Source organism: Malaclemys terrapin, chromosome 3, assembly GCF_027887155.1.
Source record: "Malaclemys terrapin pileata isolate rMalTer1 chromosome 3, rMalTer1.hap1, whole genome shotgun sequence".
Taxonomy (NCBI): Eukaryota; Metazoa; Chordata; order Testudines; family Emydidae; genus Malaclemys; species Malaclemys terrapin.
In genome coordinates this window covers 95,359,868-95,375,869 of record NC_071507.1, presented here as the reverse complement: position 1 = coordinate 95,375,869, position 16,002 = coordinate 95,359,868, and the positions used below count along the sequence as shown (strand labels likewise).

The following is a 16,002-nucleotide window of genomic DNA, read 5'->3' as shown; positions in this document are numbered from 1 at the left end:
TCTGAATAGCTTGAACCAATGGAAGACTTTGAACTATGGCATCAGTTGGACAATGACACAAGGCAGTCAGACAGACACACACAATGTAATATTTCATCACACGAAGTACAAAATTGTGTTCTCTCAGAATGCCGGATGCCATCATGTGTACTATTTTGAAAACAAAACCATGCTATAAATGCAACAGATACACCAATGAATTAGAAAGACTGTGTAATGCTCACTGAAAATTTATTTAAAAGTAACCAACAAAGTCTTTTTTTGCTAATGACAAAGTGCACCAAATTGGTATGTTTTAAGCTTCTTGCACAGTATTTGTAACCTTTATGTATTTGGAAGCCAGGTCCTGATTATGCTTGATGACTATTCTCAATTCACGGGATGGGACACTGAAACTGTGTGCCCAACATTTAAAGAAAAATCAGCCCAAATTTTCTGAAGAAGGAATCAACCACAGAGTACACAGAATGGGACCATGCATCTTTCCAGAGATCACAGCTGAATGAATGCCAAGAGGCAAGTACCTGGTTAACAGAAGCATCTGTATTAGCCACAGGTGAAGGAGAGCGACAGGCAGGTGGAGAAGAAATCTCACTGTTGGTTCCCTCCTCCCCAGACTCCTCAGTGACAGGTGAGAGTAGTGTGTGACAGCGACCAGCAGTCATCTGTCACAGGAAATGCAACCCCAAAGGACAGGAAGATCAGTCAATCATCTCAGTAAACATTTGCATTAGATGTAGATCAAAACAAAGAAAATTAACACAATGTTGGAATTACCAAGACACAATTTAAGGACTGCTGCTTCCTTCAAGCCCCTTAGAGTTGCTATATTAACAGTTTAGGAAAGCAACAGGCAAGCAGAGTATTTACTGCTGATAATTTGTTACTGAGATGTTGGCCATCTCCTGTGTTGCTAGGGAATTTAAAAAAGTTTCTACAGCCAACACATCAAAAATAAGTTAAAGGGTAACACACACAATGCATTAGGAGAAGTTATTGAAAGCCACAGAATAATGCTGCAGATAGCCAGAACTACTGCCCTCAATACTTTACCTTTCAGGCGTAGTTAAATGATGAAGGAAAGAATGTTGCAGAGCAGAATTGGATCCAGATTTAAAAAAAACACAATATACTATAGTAGTAACATCTCAGTTTTGCTTTTCTAAGGTTTTAATATAGGGACAAATTCACTCCATTTTTACTCAGTCCTTCTCAGACAGAACTCCCACTGACATCAGTGGGGGTTATATTTGCATCTGGACTGAGCAAAATAAAGTAGGAACTCCAGCATGTATATATTTATTCATCCTTTATAAAATGCGAGGATATAGCAGCAACAATGTCAATTATTGCAGCATATTTAATCAAAAATGTTTTTCAAAAAGATCTGGGGTATAAAACATGCTGTAGAATACATTTGATTCTGCACCGCCAACCCCCTTTTGTCATTCAATTCAGTGCTTTTTCAATGTTTGTTGTGGTGCATTGAGAAAACAACTCAGCACCCATCCTGAAAGGTAAGAGACCTTTACATATTATTTTCCTTTTAACAGACTGATTTCTGTTATCCTCATAAACAACTTCATTCCCTATCTGTTGGCTTAGAAAGTGGAGGTGACACAAATACACTATAAGAAGTTGCAGTTCGTTCTACATCTGCAACTCCCAAAACATGTCAGTAAAGCAAAGCACACAATGTGCATTGTGGCAATTGGCTGTATGGTAGCATTTGAACAGCACAAAAAGAGAGCAGCACCCAATGAACAGTAATGATACCAATTCAGTTCTTACCATAACCACAGAGGGATGAGCCGAGTGTGTTGGGAGGAGTTCTGAGTCCAGCTCCTCCATTCCTTCTGACAGCCCTTCCACTTCTGTCACTGTCAACAACATAGTGGCATGTTTGGCTTTCATTGTTAGCATCTTGCACTTGGAATTCAAAGAGGCTATTTGCTCCTGGTATCCTTTAATCTTCTGCGCCAGCTCCTAAGGAAACATTTTTTATTCAGTGGATCAGATGCAGGATATAAAGGCCACAAAACTAACTAATAGCAATTCAGCTTCCGTTAAGTAGGCAGGCTACCTCTCCAAGGCCAGCCAATAAAAATCACAGCTCTGTGTCTCAAGCCCAGATAGCAACAGCACAAGCTGAAAGGCAGGATGTTGATTGTGGTAGAGAACAAGTCAGGCAGCATCTCACTGCATAGCTAAACCACAAAGGAGCAAGCTATGCAGTGACACCGGAAAAGCTCTGTGAAAGCCACATCTCTGTATGACACTGACAAAAGGGAAGAATATGTCACACTCACATACAATTCCTAATCTGCAGCAAATTCTATACCCTTTATCTTAAAGCGGAGGAAAGGGGAAACTCTCTCTCTTTTTCTCCTGTTACTAAAACAAGATGAAAATCTCCAGATGGTGCATACCATGGAAATGAGGTCATGTGATGACTGGAACTGCAAAAAAAAAATGCAACACTCAGCTCTCACCAGTCTGAACACAATGAGTAGCAGAAACAGATACACATAGTGGTTTAGTAAGGTAAATACATGCTGGATCACTCCTATTTATAACACATACGTGTTTGCATGGAGGTTGGAGTGGATATATTTGATCTTCTATGTGTAACTTCACACATATTTTTGCTTATGTCTTCACAGTCAAAATCCAAATTTGACAGTTATGTCCCTACATGAATGTGAGTTCGGGAATTTGACTAAAGACAGGATTGACCAAAAGCCATTGTTTTCTCATTGCTGTGCAGTAGTCTGTGTGAAATCGATCCAATTCCCAACACTGCTAAAACACAGTCACACCTATGATGTCAGTGACTGCAAAAGGACACACAATCAAATAGGCCTATTGACTGAATGATCCTTTCACACATAGGATTGCTCCCGCCCAACAGGGGCATGTCTAGTGTTGTCAGTCCACCAATTTTCAGAGCACTAAATTCATATAAAACAATACTAAAAAAGATCAGTGGGGGAAGACCACTTCTGCTAGAGATACTGTTTCTGTCTCCATGGAGACAGGAGCTGCTCTAGTCATAGGAAACTAGACAGCTGCCTAGGGTGGCAGATTCTGACTTGTAAAAGCAGGGATGGCCAGGCCAAACCTGAATGGCGCTGTGACCCCGCGTGCCAGGTCAGAATGTCACTCACTTAAATTTGACCCGTCCAGCCCACCATCATGGAGGAGCAGCTGGGCCCAACCTGAGTGAGTGATGCTGACATCTCCCCCCGACCAAACCTAACCACCAAACCCATCAGAAGACTCACTGCACCGCCCCACAAAAGACTGGCGTCTCCCTCTCCCACCCTCTAGCTGAGAACTTCTGTTCTAGCAGGTAGGAGAGAGGTGGCACTCTGAAGGTTTGCCCAGGGCACAGAGTGTCTTGAGACGTCTCTGCCTGGAAACTCAGTAACACAGCAGCATATTGATTTACCAAGTGCTAACTAAATGTGTAGAGTTATTGCTGCTACACCAGCAACCACTATGTTTATTCTTTCAAATAGATATCTGTATTTTACTTTAACATCTGTTTAGATGTTTTTCTAATGCTGGCTCCCAAAGCAAAAAGACAGGAGAAATGTCTATTTATAAATAAGGCTACGATTTAGTCATGGGTATTTTTAGTACAACTCACAGACAGGTCACGGGCAATAAACAAAAATTGACGGGCCCGTGACCTGTCTGTGACTTGTACTAAAAATATCCATGACTAAATCGTAGGTGCTCTGGGGCACTGCAGGTGCTGGGGAGCAGGGGGCTCTGGGGGCCCACCGCTGCTGCTCTGGGGGGCAGGGGGCAGCCTGGGGACCCACTGCTGGTCTGGACCGCTGTTCCAGGGCACCACTGCTACTCTGGAGGCCCCTGGAGCCAGCTGCCTGGGCTCACCCAAGCAGTGGCAGGTGCGACTGGCCATGGGGCCGCCCCAGCTGCTCAGGCGGCCCGGGGGAATCAGCTGCACTGGCCGCTGCAGAAGTCACAGAGGTCCCAGAAAGCCACGGAATCCATGACTTCCGTGAAAGACTCACAGCCTTATTTATAAAGCATGAGTGCCAGTACCTTTAATATTTCAATATTTTAATACTATTAAATGCAGTGGAAATCTATTCCCTTTACTTCTGGGGCTGCCCAGGAGATCCTTCACTTCAGCACTACCTGCTCTGTGTATATGAACAACAATTAAACAGCTGCTGCAAAGCCTAACAGGTAAAATATTCAGGAATTAACATATATTGAAAAAATGAAGTGGATAAGTTATGGCAGCCCCAGGGCAGTTTGGCTTTCAACTCTGCAGGTTATGTAAACTTTTATGAAACTACTTACTCAACATCTCAATTTCCAGATAGGTGAGATACAGAGTTATAAACCGACACATCTTATTACTTAGGGTGAGCACCTTTCTGACCTGAACTAGCCTTTGACTGGTGCTCTGCTCCCTATACTCTTTGCACTTTCAGATGTCAGCAACCAAAGGGATTCTCCAGCTTCATCAGGAAGCTACGCAGAGCTTCAGGTGTGAAGCAAGTGGTTTTGGAATAAACAACTTTCTAAATCAAATCAATGACTAATGGCCCCCAAACAGTTATTTGCTCCATTTGCCATGATACTAAATTGTGAGCCAATCCCCACTCCAACTCAGGAGCTGAGCAGAAAGTCTATCACAATTCTACCCACTGGGCTTTAGTTATTTAACTCCATTACTATTATTAGGAATCAGTAACATCTGCACAGTTAATAACCAGCACAATGAGTATGTAACATACCCTTCTCCATCAAAATATATACAGTATTATAAAGTAGAACCTCAGAGTTATGAACTGACTGGTCAACCACACACCTCATTTGGAACTTGCAGAACAAAATTAGGCAGCAGCAGAGACAAAAGACCCCCACACCTCCCAGTACAGTACTGTGGTAAATGTAAACTATTACAAAAATAAGGGGAAAGTTAAAAAAATGTTTTGACAAGCTAAGGAAACTGTTTCAGTGCTTGTTTCATTTAAATTAAGATGGTTAAAAGCAGTATATTTTTTCTGCTTGGTAAAGTTTCAAAGCTGTATTAAGTCAATGTTCAGTTGTAAACTTTTGAACGAACAACCATAATGCTTTGTGTGTGTCTGCGTGTCTCTCTCTCTCTCTCTCTCGAGACACACACACACACAAAATATATTATACAGACAGATACATTATATAGACCAGTGGTCCCCAACCTTTTTCGTCTGGGGCAGCAGACGACGAGCCATGGAGGACCATGGCGGCAGATGACGTTGCCGCTTGTCGGCGGATGCTCAATAGGTGTCGTCGTCGAAATGCCGCCGACAAGCAGTGTCATCCAGAGGCATTGCTGCCGAAAATCGGCGGCATTTTGGTGGCGACGCCTCTGGATGATGCTGCTTCTCGGTGGCATTTTGGCGGATGCTCGTTCGCTGCCCAGTACGTGGGTGCACTTAGATGCCCCGGCAGGCGCCATGGCGCCCGCGGGCACCGCGTTGGGGACCCCGATATAGACTAAACAGGCCTAAAACTGAGATTCAGAAGAGAAACGTATGGGTGTAAAGAAAAATAGGTGGGCAGGTTGTGAGTACACACAGAAGTATCGGATTTCTTTGCACTCGTCATTTTGTGGGAGCTCAGTTTTTCAATCAATATGCCACAATGTAAATCCAAGTTATTTTTATGGATGTGATTCAACAAACTACATGTTGTGCCTGGTCTTCATGTCATAGGTACCCAAATTCGACTTTTTGGTAGGACAACTGCTTGCATCATAACATCATCATGTTTACACTAGAAATATCCTCCAACAAAGTTGTGTCACCACATTGCAATGCAACATAACACTGTGACAGAACATGATCAGGCTATATTGTAATCTCACGATTGCATGGGCATCTAATGATTGCAGAAGACAACTAATATCTTGCAAGCTACTGTATTGCCCATCAAAATCACAATGCTCCCAGAAACATCAGAATAGGTGGCCATTCTATAACATGGAAGCCCAGAGAAAAAGACTTCTGTAAACAGATTTATTGGGTAGAATGATACTCTGTGTTACTTATGTGCAAGGCTACTGCAAAACCAGGGGGCAATGACTTTCTTCTTCCCGTCTTATCTTTGTATTTTAAACATAGCTACTGTGTGTCCTGTTAACCTTCACACACGGACTACAATTATATGTCCGGGTAAACTGTAATTTTTCTTTTCATTTATGCATGCAATCTGCATCTTGTACACCTGATTAAAAATAAAAGGTGTAATCATAAAATGACTAAGTCTTGTTTGTTGTATCGTGTCCTCTGATGCAAAACTTAAGCAAACAAAAACTTAAATGCAGAAATGTGTGTCATCTGTGTCTCTTTAAATGCATTCCTTTGAGATGTTTCAGACATACTCCAGAATGAAGCTCCATTTTAATTCTACTTCCCACCATGTGAAATTCATGCACCCCACCTCGACTGCCACCCAAACTCTGAATAAATAGGATTTGGGCAGGGGATAGACTGCACCTCCCCAAACTTGGAGCAACTTGCAGGTCTGCACCACAGCCGTTTTACAGCTACTGATTCAAATAAAAGGACTGGAACAGCATCTATTGCTTCTCTATGCTCCTCTGAAGGGATTCCCAGCTACTCTACTCATACATGTGTTGGTCCAGTGAACCCCGTGCCTGCCCCACTCTTAATGCCTCCCTCTGCACCGATGTTTTCAGATCTGTCTATGGAGACATTATTAGGAATACCCTTCATGAAAACAGCAGACAGCCTTTGTATCAAATAGCTTCTTTTTCATTGTACTAAATAATCGTCTGTCACAATTGTCATAGAAGCTAACTAAGCAGTATAGGAGGAGTACTTCAGGGATAAACACAGACTGTGAAAGACAAATTTAACCCTTTCTTCTAAAACTAAAGCATAATGCCATCTAGTGCCAAAAACTAGGCAAGAGAGCCACTACCAATTTGGCAATCTAATGCATGGCATACTACAATGTGAAGACCTGGGATTCCAAAATCAGTGTGGTGGCATGGAGCCTCCACACAGATTGTCCCTGTCCTCATATGATCTCCTGAAATCTACAGGGTTTGAGGTCTGGACCTGAAGCTCATTCCTCAGAGACAAAACTTTGCCCCCCCTGATAGAATAACTTGAAAAGGACCCTTTAAGGTGATCTTTGCCGAGTTTTCTTCCTCTAGTACTGCCTTCTGTGGGCTTTACCTCATGAGGGGTGATCCTGTCCCTTGCTTTTACTCTGTCTGTTCTCAGGCATAGCTCTCAGTAAATGAGGTCTTCAGGACTGGGCCTAAGATCACTAAGTGACAATAATCTTCAGCACTGTGTTACCGCATGATGCAAAGAGTTCCCATTGAAATATTTTGGAATTCCACACATCAATCAATGCACCCTGTGTCTTTCAACCCTTGGTAACTACTTAATGCTTTAGTATGTTACCATGCTCTCAAGCCTTTGGGAGACCTACTCGGTAAAGAAAAAAATAAAAGATGCTTGGAACTGTGCTGTTAACAGGAATTTGCTATTTGTGAGTATGTAAAATATAAATCCTCCCTGCTAAGCTAGCCTTTGTGGACCTCAAAAAAACTGCTCTGTGACCTCAAGAGAACTTAAGCTGACCAAGAGATCTCTCAAACTAATTAACTCAGAGCCTGGACAGTTGCATCTATACTGCATTACCTCATGGCGTGAAATCTGGACCTGCAGCTCCTGGATGTTACTGGTTGCAACAGGTTTGTCTTGGATCTCACGGTGGGCACCCTCTATCATTTGCTGTAAATGCTTCATCTCTTGTTCGTATTGCTCATACTGTACCACTGCTTCCTAGAGAGAGAAGATACAGTAGATGTACACAAAAATAAAACATTGATGGCATTCATTCGATTACACTATCCCCTCCCTAAGCATGTCTCTAAGGGCTTGTCTACATTACCCGCAGGATCAACGGGCAGCGATCGATGCAGCGGGGGTCGATTTATCGTGTCTAGTCTAGACGCGATAAATCAACCGCCAAGCGCTCTCCCATCGACTCTGGTACTCCACCAGGAGTGAGAGGCGCAGGCAGAGTCGACGGGGGCACGTCAGCTGTTGACTCACTGCAGTGAAGACACCGTGGTGAGTAGATCTAAGTATGTCGACTTCAGCTATGTTATTCACATAGCTGAAGTTGCGTAACTTAGATCGACCCTTCCCACACCCGGTGTAGACCAAACCTAAGTGCTGTAAACAGCCAGCTACCTGGAAAACAAGATATGAACAGATAGCATAACTTACAGCTGAGTAGTACAAAGTCTTCTGCTTACACACTTCAAAACTGGTTATACTCAGAAATGTGACAGGGAAAATGACATTGGGAAGCTCCAAATTCCTTTTTAAAAAAAAAAAAAAAAACTTTCGTATCAGATTCTCTTATTTTAAAACTCATGCATTTTTTAAATACATACACCACTGTAAATGCACTCATTTGGGACCTGAAGATAAACTTGCTTCCTTCCTATCTGCATTACACTTTAGCTGATAGGTTTGCTCAGAATACACAAGACAGAAGATACCGGTATTCTGAAGATAGTACTGCAAAGCCAATATAGCTAACACTAGTAAAAGTTTGATTTTGGCTGCAAAGTAAGTAGAGAATACTACTTATTTAGGGAGTCAATATGTCAAGTGAGAACGGGCCACATAATCACACTTTATCAATTCCCTAGTTAACAGGAGAGTTGGTAGTCTGGGGGTTAAATCAGAACTGCTGGCTTTATTCCCAGCTCTGCCACTATCTTACTGTGTGATTTGGAGTGTTACTTAACCTCTGTGTGTCCCAGTTCAACCACCAATAAATAGGTTGTGATACTATTTACCTTCCTCCCAAGGCTGCTGTAAGAATTAAAGGATTGTAATGCCCACAAAAGCCTTTGGCACCATATAAAATGATGTTTATTATGGATACAGCAACCTTTTGTTAGCTACATTTATAATCAAAGCTAATTTAATTTGAAAACAAACTTCACTCAATAAGACTTACTGAAGAGCCATGTCTATACACATTTGGAAAGTAATGGTGCATGACTAGAAAAAAATATCACCAAATACATTGTAGAGCTCACTACATAAGAATTTTTTTCTGGTGAGATATATTTCTGTAGACAGAAGAATTAATAGATTTTTTTCTTGGCATGTAATTAATATGGAGGGTTGCTGAATAATACAGTTACAATGTTACCATGCAAATAACCGCAGAGAACTTAGAACTGGAAAAAAATTATAATTCACTTTGCCCATCTCCTTTCCAATGATGACTTACTCTGGAAAAAACAATTGACTATACTGTACAAACTGTTTTTAAATTATTCAAAAGATGTCATCTTCCACCTTTGTATTAGCATGAAAAAATAATAGGCTGAGACTTTCAAAGCTGACTAGTGGATTTAGCTGCATGACTCATTAATTTAACTGGGAAGTGTGAGTTGGCTTTGAAAAAATCTCAGCCATATAAGCCGCAATGCCAAAGTGTAATGATGGGATGAAGGTCAGCACTGGCAACAGCTGAAGTAAAGCAGGAGTGCTCTCACTGAGAAGATAGTTCACTGGGGGAACATTATGAGTTGCAAGGAAGCAAATAATTTAAAAGTCTTTAGGCATCTGAGCAATTAAGATGCGTTTTGAACTGCCAATGCCCCAACACAAGTAAAAAAAAAAAAAATGATAAAGAAGCCTTTTTAAAAGGGCAAATGTCAACCACTGGGGCTCAAGACTTTCCACTGGCTGCTTCACCAACCATGCCCACCAACAACGCAGTGTTGCCCACTCTTCACAATTTTATCACAAATCTTGTGGTATTTGTTGTTTTCTTAAAGCTCCAAGTCCTGGGGTTGTATGAGAATCTCAGCTTTCATTTTCACAAAAAAAAGTTTCTGGCTCTCTTGTTTGTGGAGAAAAGCTTAGAAACAGGATCTGAGTGCATGTTAAAGGCTCTAAAACCAGAAAACAAATAAAAAGAACCCTGAATTAATAATTGGGGGAAAATCATAAACTCATGATTTTCACGATAATCTCATGATGCTTAGGTCCTGCCTCATGATATTTGAATGCTTAGGATTGGCAAAACTGCATGGCCTCAACATCATCATCAGTAAGAGACTGCTACAGGTCACCTCAAGTTCTTATCCACCATACAGTAAAGAAACCATTAACTACATTTGAAATGCAAATTTCATTTTTCAATCAAAATGGATGGGTCAGACAGTCAAATTATGCCATGGTGACAAATGAAAGACCAAGGAGATTAACAAGCAAATACAATTTAGATTTTTGAAAATTAAAACAATAACTTGATAGGTTGTGCAATAACCCTTCACAGGCACATGTAAAAAAATATTACTCCCCTTTTCATTTCAACGGTTACAGGGTAAAAGGCTAATAGGGTATTGAAGTTTTATTTCCTTACTTTTTTGGGAATTAATGCAGACTGAGAAAATGGTCTAATAATGTGCTTAAAATTCCAATAAATATGGAGCTCAAAATCTTTCAAATATAAGTGGAAGTCATGTTATTCTTCCAGGCAAACATTGGGCTTAAAAGAAAAAAAAATGAATATGTGAATTATTCTGTGCCAATATAAACCTTTCTAGTGGTAGCACAATCTAACCCCCTACCCTCACCCACAGCTCAGTTTGCACTTGCCTGCATTATATTGCATTGCTGGATAGCCATGTGCTGCAGACGGCTGGCTTCCTCCTGAAGTCTGAGAGCAGTGTGACATATCTGCAGGCTGGTGACCACCTCCTCAGGCATCCTTAAGGCACTCTGGCAGACCTGCATAGCATGAACCTTTGGCTTCAGTGACTCCATTTCAGACAGCAGATGCTAGAAATAAAATTGGTGCCATAGTAAGTCATTCTCCCATGAATTCCAAAGACTATTCACACAGACAGTTATTAACAAGAGTGAGTTCAACCAGCAAAATAAAAGATGAATTAGATTACCCACAGTTAAATGAAGCATGAAGGGCATGCTCAGAGTGGAGTTGCTTGTTGATTTTGTGGTAAATGTTATTTTATATTCTTAATTAAAGAAAATGTATTCCACCTATTGAAGAGGAACAAAAATGATTTAAATTAAATCACTTTATGAGCCCCCTTTGAAACAAACCAATGTTTATCCCTGTTTATGAGTTTATGTCTAGACTGAAAGTAATTCTTTAAACTATTCTAGAAAATACATACAAAAATGCTTAAAAACCAAACGTAGTTTCTGAGCAACAGCATTTGTTTAATCTTGTTTATATGCACATTTTAAACGTAAAACCAAACTGAGAGCCCTTCTGAGATACAGTTGCCCATTGTTTCTGCTCATAATCCTCCTTTCAAAATTTGGACCATGGCTAAAAATGATGATGTTTAAAATTAAATAAGCAACTAAATGGAACAAAATGCAGCTACATAAAGATCCTTCCCCTTGAATAAGCACCATCTGGCCTCCTTTGTTTATCTGGCCTCTCTCCAAGCATCTATTCTTCCCACAATGCATGTGCCTAACTTCCATTCATATGCATGAGATCTGCATATGCACAATTACAGGGGGATAGATTAGGTCTACATTCTTTTTATTGTCATTGAGGAGTTTACTGAATTCTCAATATAAAAAAAAAATGTATGAATGAAGGCATGTATAAACATATGCAGTCTGAAATTGTAAATTCAACAGGCTGAAGCCTCAATACCAAAATTCTGACAGTATGAGGTACAGACACTCGTCCCTTTTCCCCTCTATTGTGCCCCCAGGGTTACGGCAATGGAACTGTGGTGATGGGCTAGGGGAAGACCCTGAAATCTGGGACACCTAATGTGTTGTGGGTTATTTTTCCTTTTATGAAGGAGGGTGAATGAACTAAAGGTCAGTGGTGCATACCTATTTCTTCTCTCTGGCCGGCTTTGAAGGGGAAAGCGCCACTTCTCTCGGGCCGCTGGCTGCGCGGCTGCCCCTGATCCTCCTGAGTCCTCCGGCCCATACTCGCAGGGCCGCATTCCAAAAGGAGCTTTAGAGCTGCAGGCCAGGGCCCCAGGTCCCCCTTAGCCCAGGGCCCTGCAGCCCCTAAACCCCCTGCGGTCTGGGTGGCCATGCCTGCCCGGGGGGGAGGGGGCAGCTTCCCTCCATCCCTCCCTGAAAGTCTGGGGAAAGTGCTGGGAGGGAGGGAGGAGGAGGAGGCGGAGAAGAGGAACTTGTGCAATGCTGTCTTGACGTTATAAGGGAGCACTGCACAACTTTAAACGAGTATGTTCCCTAATAGAGTAGTGACGTAACTTCGAAACAACGTTAAGCGGGAGGACGTTAAGTGAGGAGTTACTGTAGTGCCTTACTCCATAGGCAGCCCCACTGATTAGAGCTGCTCACTTCGCTTCTATGTTATCTTTGTAGCTTAACCCTTTTACCTGTCTGTGAGATAGCTGTTCTTTTAGACTCAAACGCCCAAGCTCTGGAGAGGTCAGGGTAGCTTGGGCTTGTTCCAAAGCAGCCTGTAGAGTTTTCACTTCAGCTTCAAATTTCTTCATATCCTGCAAAAAATAAAATTCAGGGACAAACAAGAAAGAAATGAACGCCATAGATGTCTCTGGCATTATAGTATCCACTATGTAATCCACACACAACACCAGTTTTTTTCCAATATAAACTACAATTTTAAGTTATTGAGAGTGTGAAAAATTTTTACTCTTATTACACCCTGGGATGGATTGGAAAAGGAGCTCTCCAAGACACAGATATCACTGACCGTATCTTCTCAAGCAAATTCAATCTGGACCTGATTAAAGTGATGCCATTCACTTCCACGATACTTCAGAAATCAGACCAGTGTCTGATTTCTACCATAAACAATAAAATCAGCCTTGACTTTATGAGCATTTGTGTTTTGACATGTTTTGTGCCTCAGATTTTATTTAAAAGTTCTGTATCACCTTCCTGTGCTTTATTACAGAACATCTGCTACACTGCAATATATGATCGCTGAGCTCAGATTACGTGATGGGTCAAGGACCGCATTTTAGCTTTAGCTAGAAAAAGCAGAGCTATCTGCCATACCTTTAACTGAATTTACATAACTTTCCCATATTTATCAATTTGTATCTTTTCTGTACAGCATCAGAAGAAATACCATAATTGCAATGGAAAACCCTCTCCAGCACCAAGAAAGCTGCATTATGATAGAGCAGTTTCTTGTTTGACTATTGGCTTAAAAAAAATAAATCTTTGAGCCATTTTCTGGCCATAAAAGTGATAGTTTTAAAAAAAAATTTCTAGTGGGTGCACTGAAAAACATTTCTGCCCTTTTGCACGTGCCCTTGCCGAACTGTGCAAATCCCTCATGCACATGCACTAGGTAGGGTTAACACACACATTGAGGAGTTTGCATATTAAAGCATGATACATGTGAAAGTGCACACTCTTTCGGGTACACCCATTTGGAAATGGGGACCTTACACTACAGTTTTGCCACAATCCAACTCCTAGTCAAATCAGCAGAAAGCCTCCCAGGGACTTCAGTAGGAGCTGGATGAGATCTTGTAGAAGGAAGAGCTAGGAAATGGCACAACATCAGTTCCATTTCTTTTTCTATGATAAACTCTTTATAAACCACAGATGACCTGTTCTACTGCTGCTCCTACAAACATGACGACATGAACAGTTACTTCAGTTATGAAGGGCACTTCAAGTACCTTGGCTGCATCCTGGAGATTTTGGAGCCGCAGTTTGATAATTTGCTGGAGCTCTTCCGTCTGCCGCCCCAATTCTGACACTTGCTGAGTCATCCCTTCAGTATAGTAAACACTTGAAAGATATTCTATCTTCTCATTCATGGACTCGAGATCACCATGAATCTCTCCAGACTCCTCAAGCATGGTCTGAATGGAAGAACCATATCACCAGAGTTAAGTTTCACCGTTTAGGCCCTGATTCAGCAAAACATGTAGGCATGTATTCGACTTTAAGCACACCTTTATTTAGCACAGCACTTAAAAACCTACTTATTCTTAAGCATGTGATTAAGTTCCATGGACTTCAATTAGACTTAAGCAAATCTTCACTTTGAGCATGAACTTCAGTGCTTTAGTTTATTGTGGCCATACAGCTCTAGCATAAAATTTATCATTTCAGAAGCTGTATCTCTCCATACACCAGTTTAAGAATTTCTCCATATACATTAGCATGTTGCTAGATAAATATAGAATACACATTAAGTATGGCCCTGATTCAGCCTGAACATCTGCTGGGCCTACGTAGCAACAGAAAGATCTCAGGTGGAGCAAACAGTGAGGTGGCAGAGCCAGTGGGTGTTAGCTCTGCCTAAAAAGTAGATGGCCTGCCCAAGAAGTAGGCAAACTCAGGGTGTCTTGGGGTGTGTTCTGAATCAGCACAACTCCTTAGTAGCCTGTAACAGCAGGGTGGGAAACTGTCACGGATGGCAGAAACAGCAGCTTCCTCAGGGTGAACTCCCTTGGAGCAGAGCAACTTCACTAATACAGGGAACTGTAACTTATACCTTCCTGCTCTAGTGAGAATTATACACCTGGGGCCAGATTCATCAATACATTATTTTCCTTTGGTCTTGGTCAGATGACAGCACCTGATGTTGGGTCGAATTCATTTTCTATTGACAGATTGGGATGGTCTGATTCTCAGAATCATGCAACACTCCACTATTCCCATGTATGCACAATCCACACTGACACACACACACACACACACACACACACACACAGTTCAGGGGACATCAAAACTTGTGGATAAGCAGAGATGTGGAATATTCAGGGAGCAACTAGGAAAGTGGCTACATTTCCCTAAGGATGGGTACCAGATAAGAGGTTCAGCAGGGCTTGGTAAACGGGTTTGCTGTATCATCATAACTGTTACATTTTTTAAAAATTGCACTAAAGCATGTTTACAAAATATGCAGTGGAATGCACATTTGCCTGCAGAGTCATTTAATTACACATATTTACTGTAACTCGTCAATCTGTCAAGAATTTTGGAACACTTAATATGAACGTTGCCATATGAGACCAAAGTCTCTTATTTTAGTTTACGCTAGAAAAATACATCAGTGCATGTGTTACCAAATATATAGAAAATGTTGCTCAGCATAACTAGAATTTATAATCTGCTGCTACATGTGCTGTAACATCTATCAACAGGAATCAGAGTGATCTGTTTCAAAGGTGAGCTGCCTGCCGTGAGCCAATCTCTATGTACTTCACACTATCCACTTACAGCATCATACCCAGACAAATGCTGTTAGTAAGCAAATATAAAAGCGAAGATGAGGCCAGAATCATATGGGGACCTACTGCATTGAACAATAAATATATTGTTTTTCCAATATCTGTTAACCCTGGAAAAAAAAATCATCTCTTGTGGCCACTGCAGTCACAAAAGCCTAACATTTTTTATTTGTTTTATTGAAATGGGGTGATCCTAATTGAGCCTCAGTGCCACCTGGTAGAGAGCCCACCATACTGTAACTCATCTCAGGACGGACACACTCACTACCCCCAACACATCAAAAGGTGTCATGTAACCTTTCCTATGTAAACTAATGATTCACTGGTCCCAAAAATCACTGTGTAGTTTCTGTATGGGTTATGTTCAAAGAGTTATGTGTGTGCTGGAAATATGTTCTTAAAAAGTGTGTTTGGGAGGCAATGCATACTCCACGCCTAACAAAGCCTAGACAAATGAATCTGGATTTACCTGTCTGACCAGCTTGATTACAATGAAATTATATTTACATATAAGGTAAACAAAGCCATCAAGCTAACAGGTCGTGGAGGAGACAACTTAGTAAGTATGCCAGGGGACATAGTCTACATCCCAGGAAGGCTTCTCAGCTCTTGAGACCAAGACAATGGACTTGGGGAAAATATAAGGGGAGCAAAAAGACATTTTAATTATCCATCTGTAGTGAGTCGGTGTGGCTCCCCGCCGCCCC

General features: G+C 41.4%; 1 protein-coding gene across 1 annotated transcript in view; it reads right to left on the bottom strand.

The window, feature by feature from the left end:
- The window catches only part of LOC128833814 (nesprin-1-like), a 161,728-nt gene extending 153,393 nt beyond the window's left edge, over positions 1 to 8,335 (bottom strand). The window contains exons 1-5 of the mRNA XM_054021965.1: positions 8,301 to 8,335; positions 7,707 to 7,850; positions 2,430 to 2,459; positions 1,792 to 1,986; positions 525 to 665 (exon numbers count right to left, since the gene is read on the bottom strand). Of these exons, the coding sequence (XP_053877940.1) occupies positions 525 to 665; positions 1,792 to 1,986; positions 2,430 to 2,459; positions 7,707 to 7,814 (474 nt within the window). The 5' untranslated portion in view covers positions 7,815 to 7,850; positions 8,301 to 8,335. The remainder of the gene's footprint in view (positions 1 to 524; positions 666 to 1,791; positions 1,987 to 2,429; positions 2,460 to 7,706; positions 7,851 to 8,300) is intronic.
- Positions 8,336 to 16,002: the final 7,667 nt, after the last annotated feature.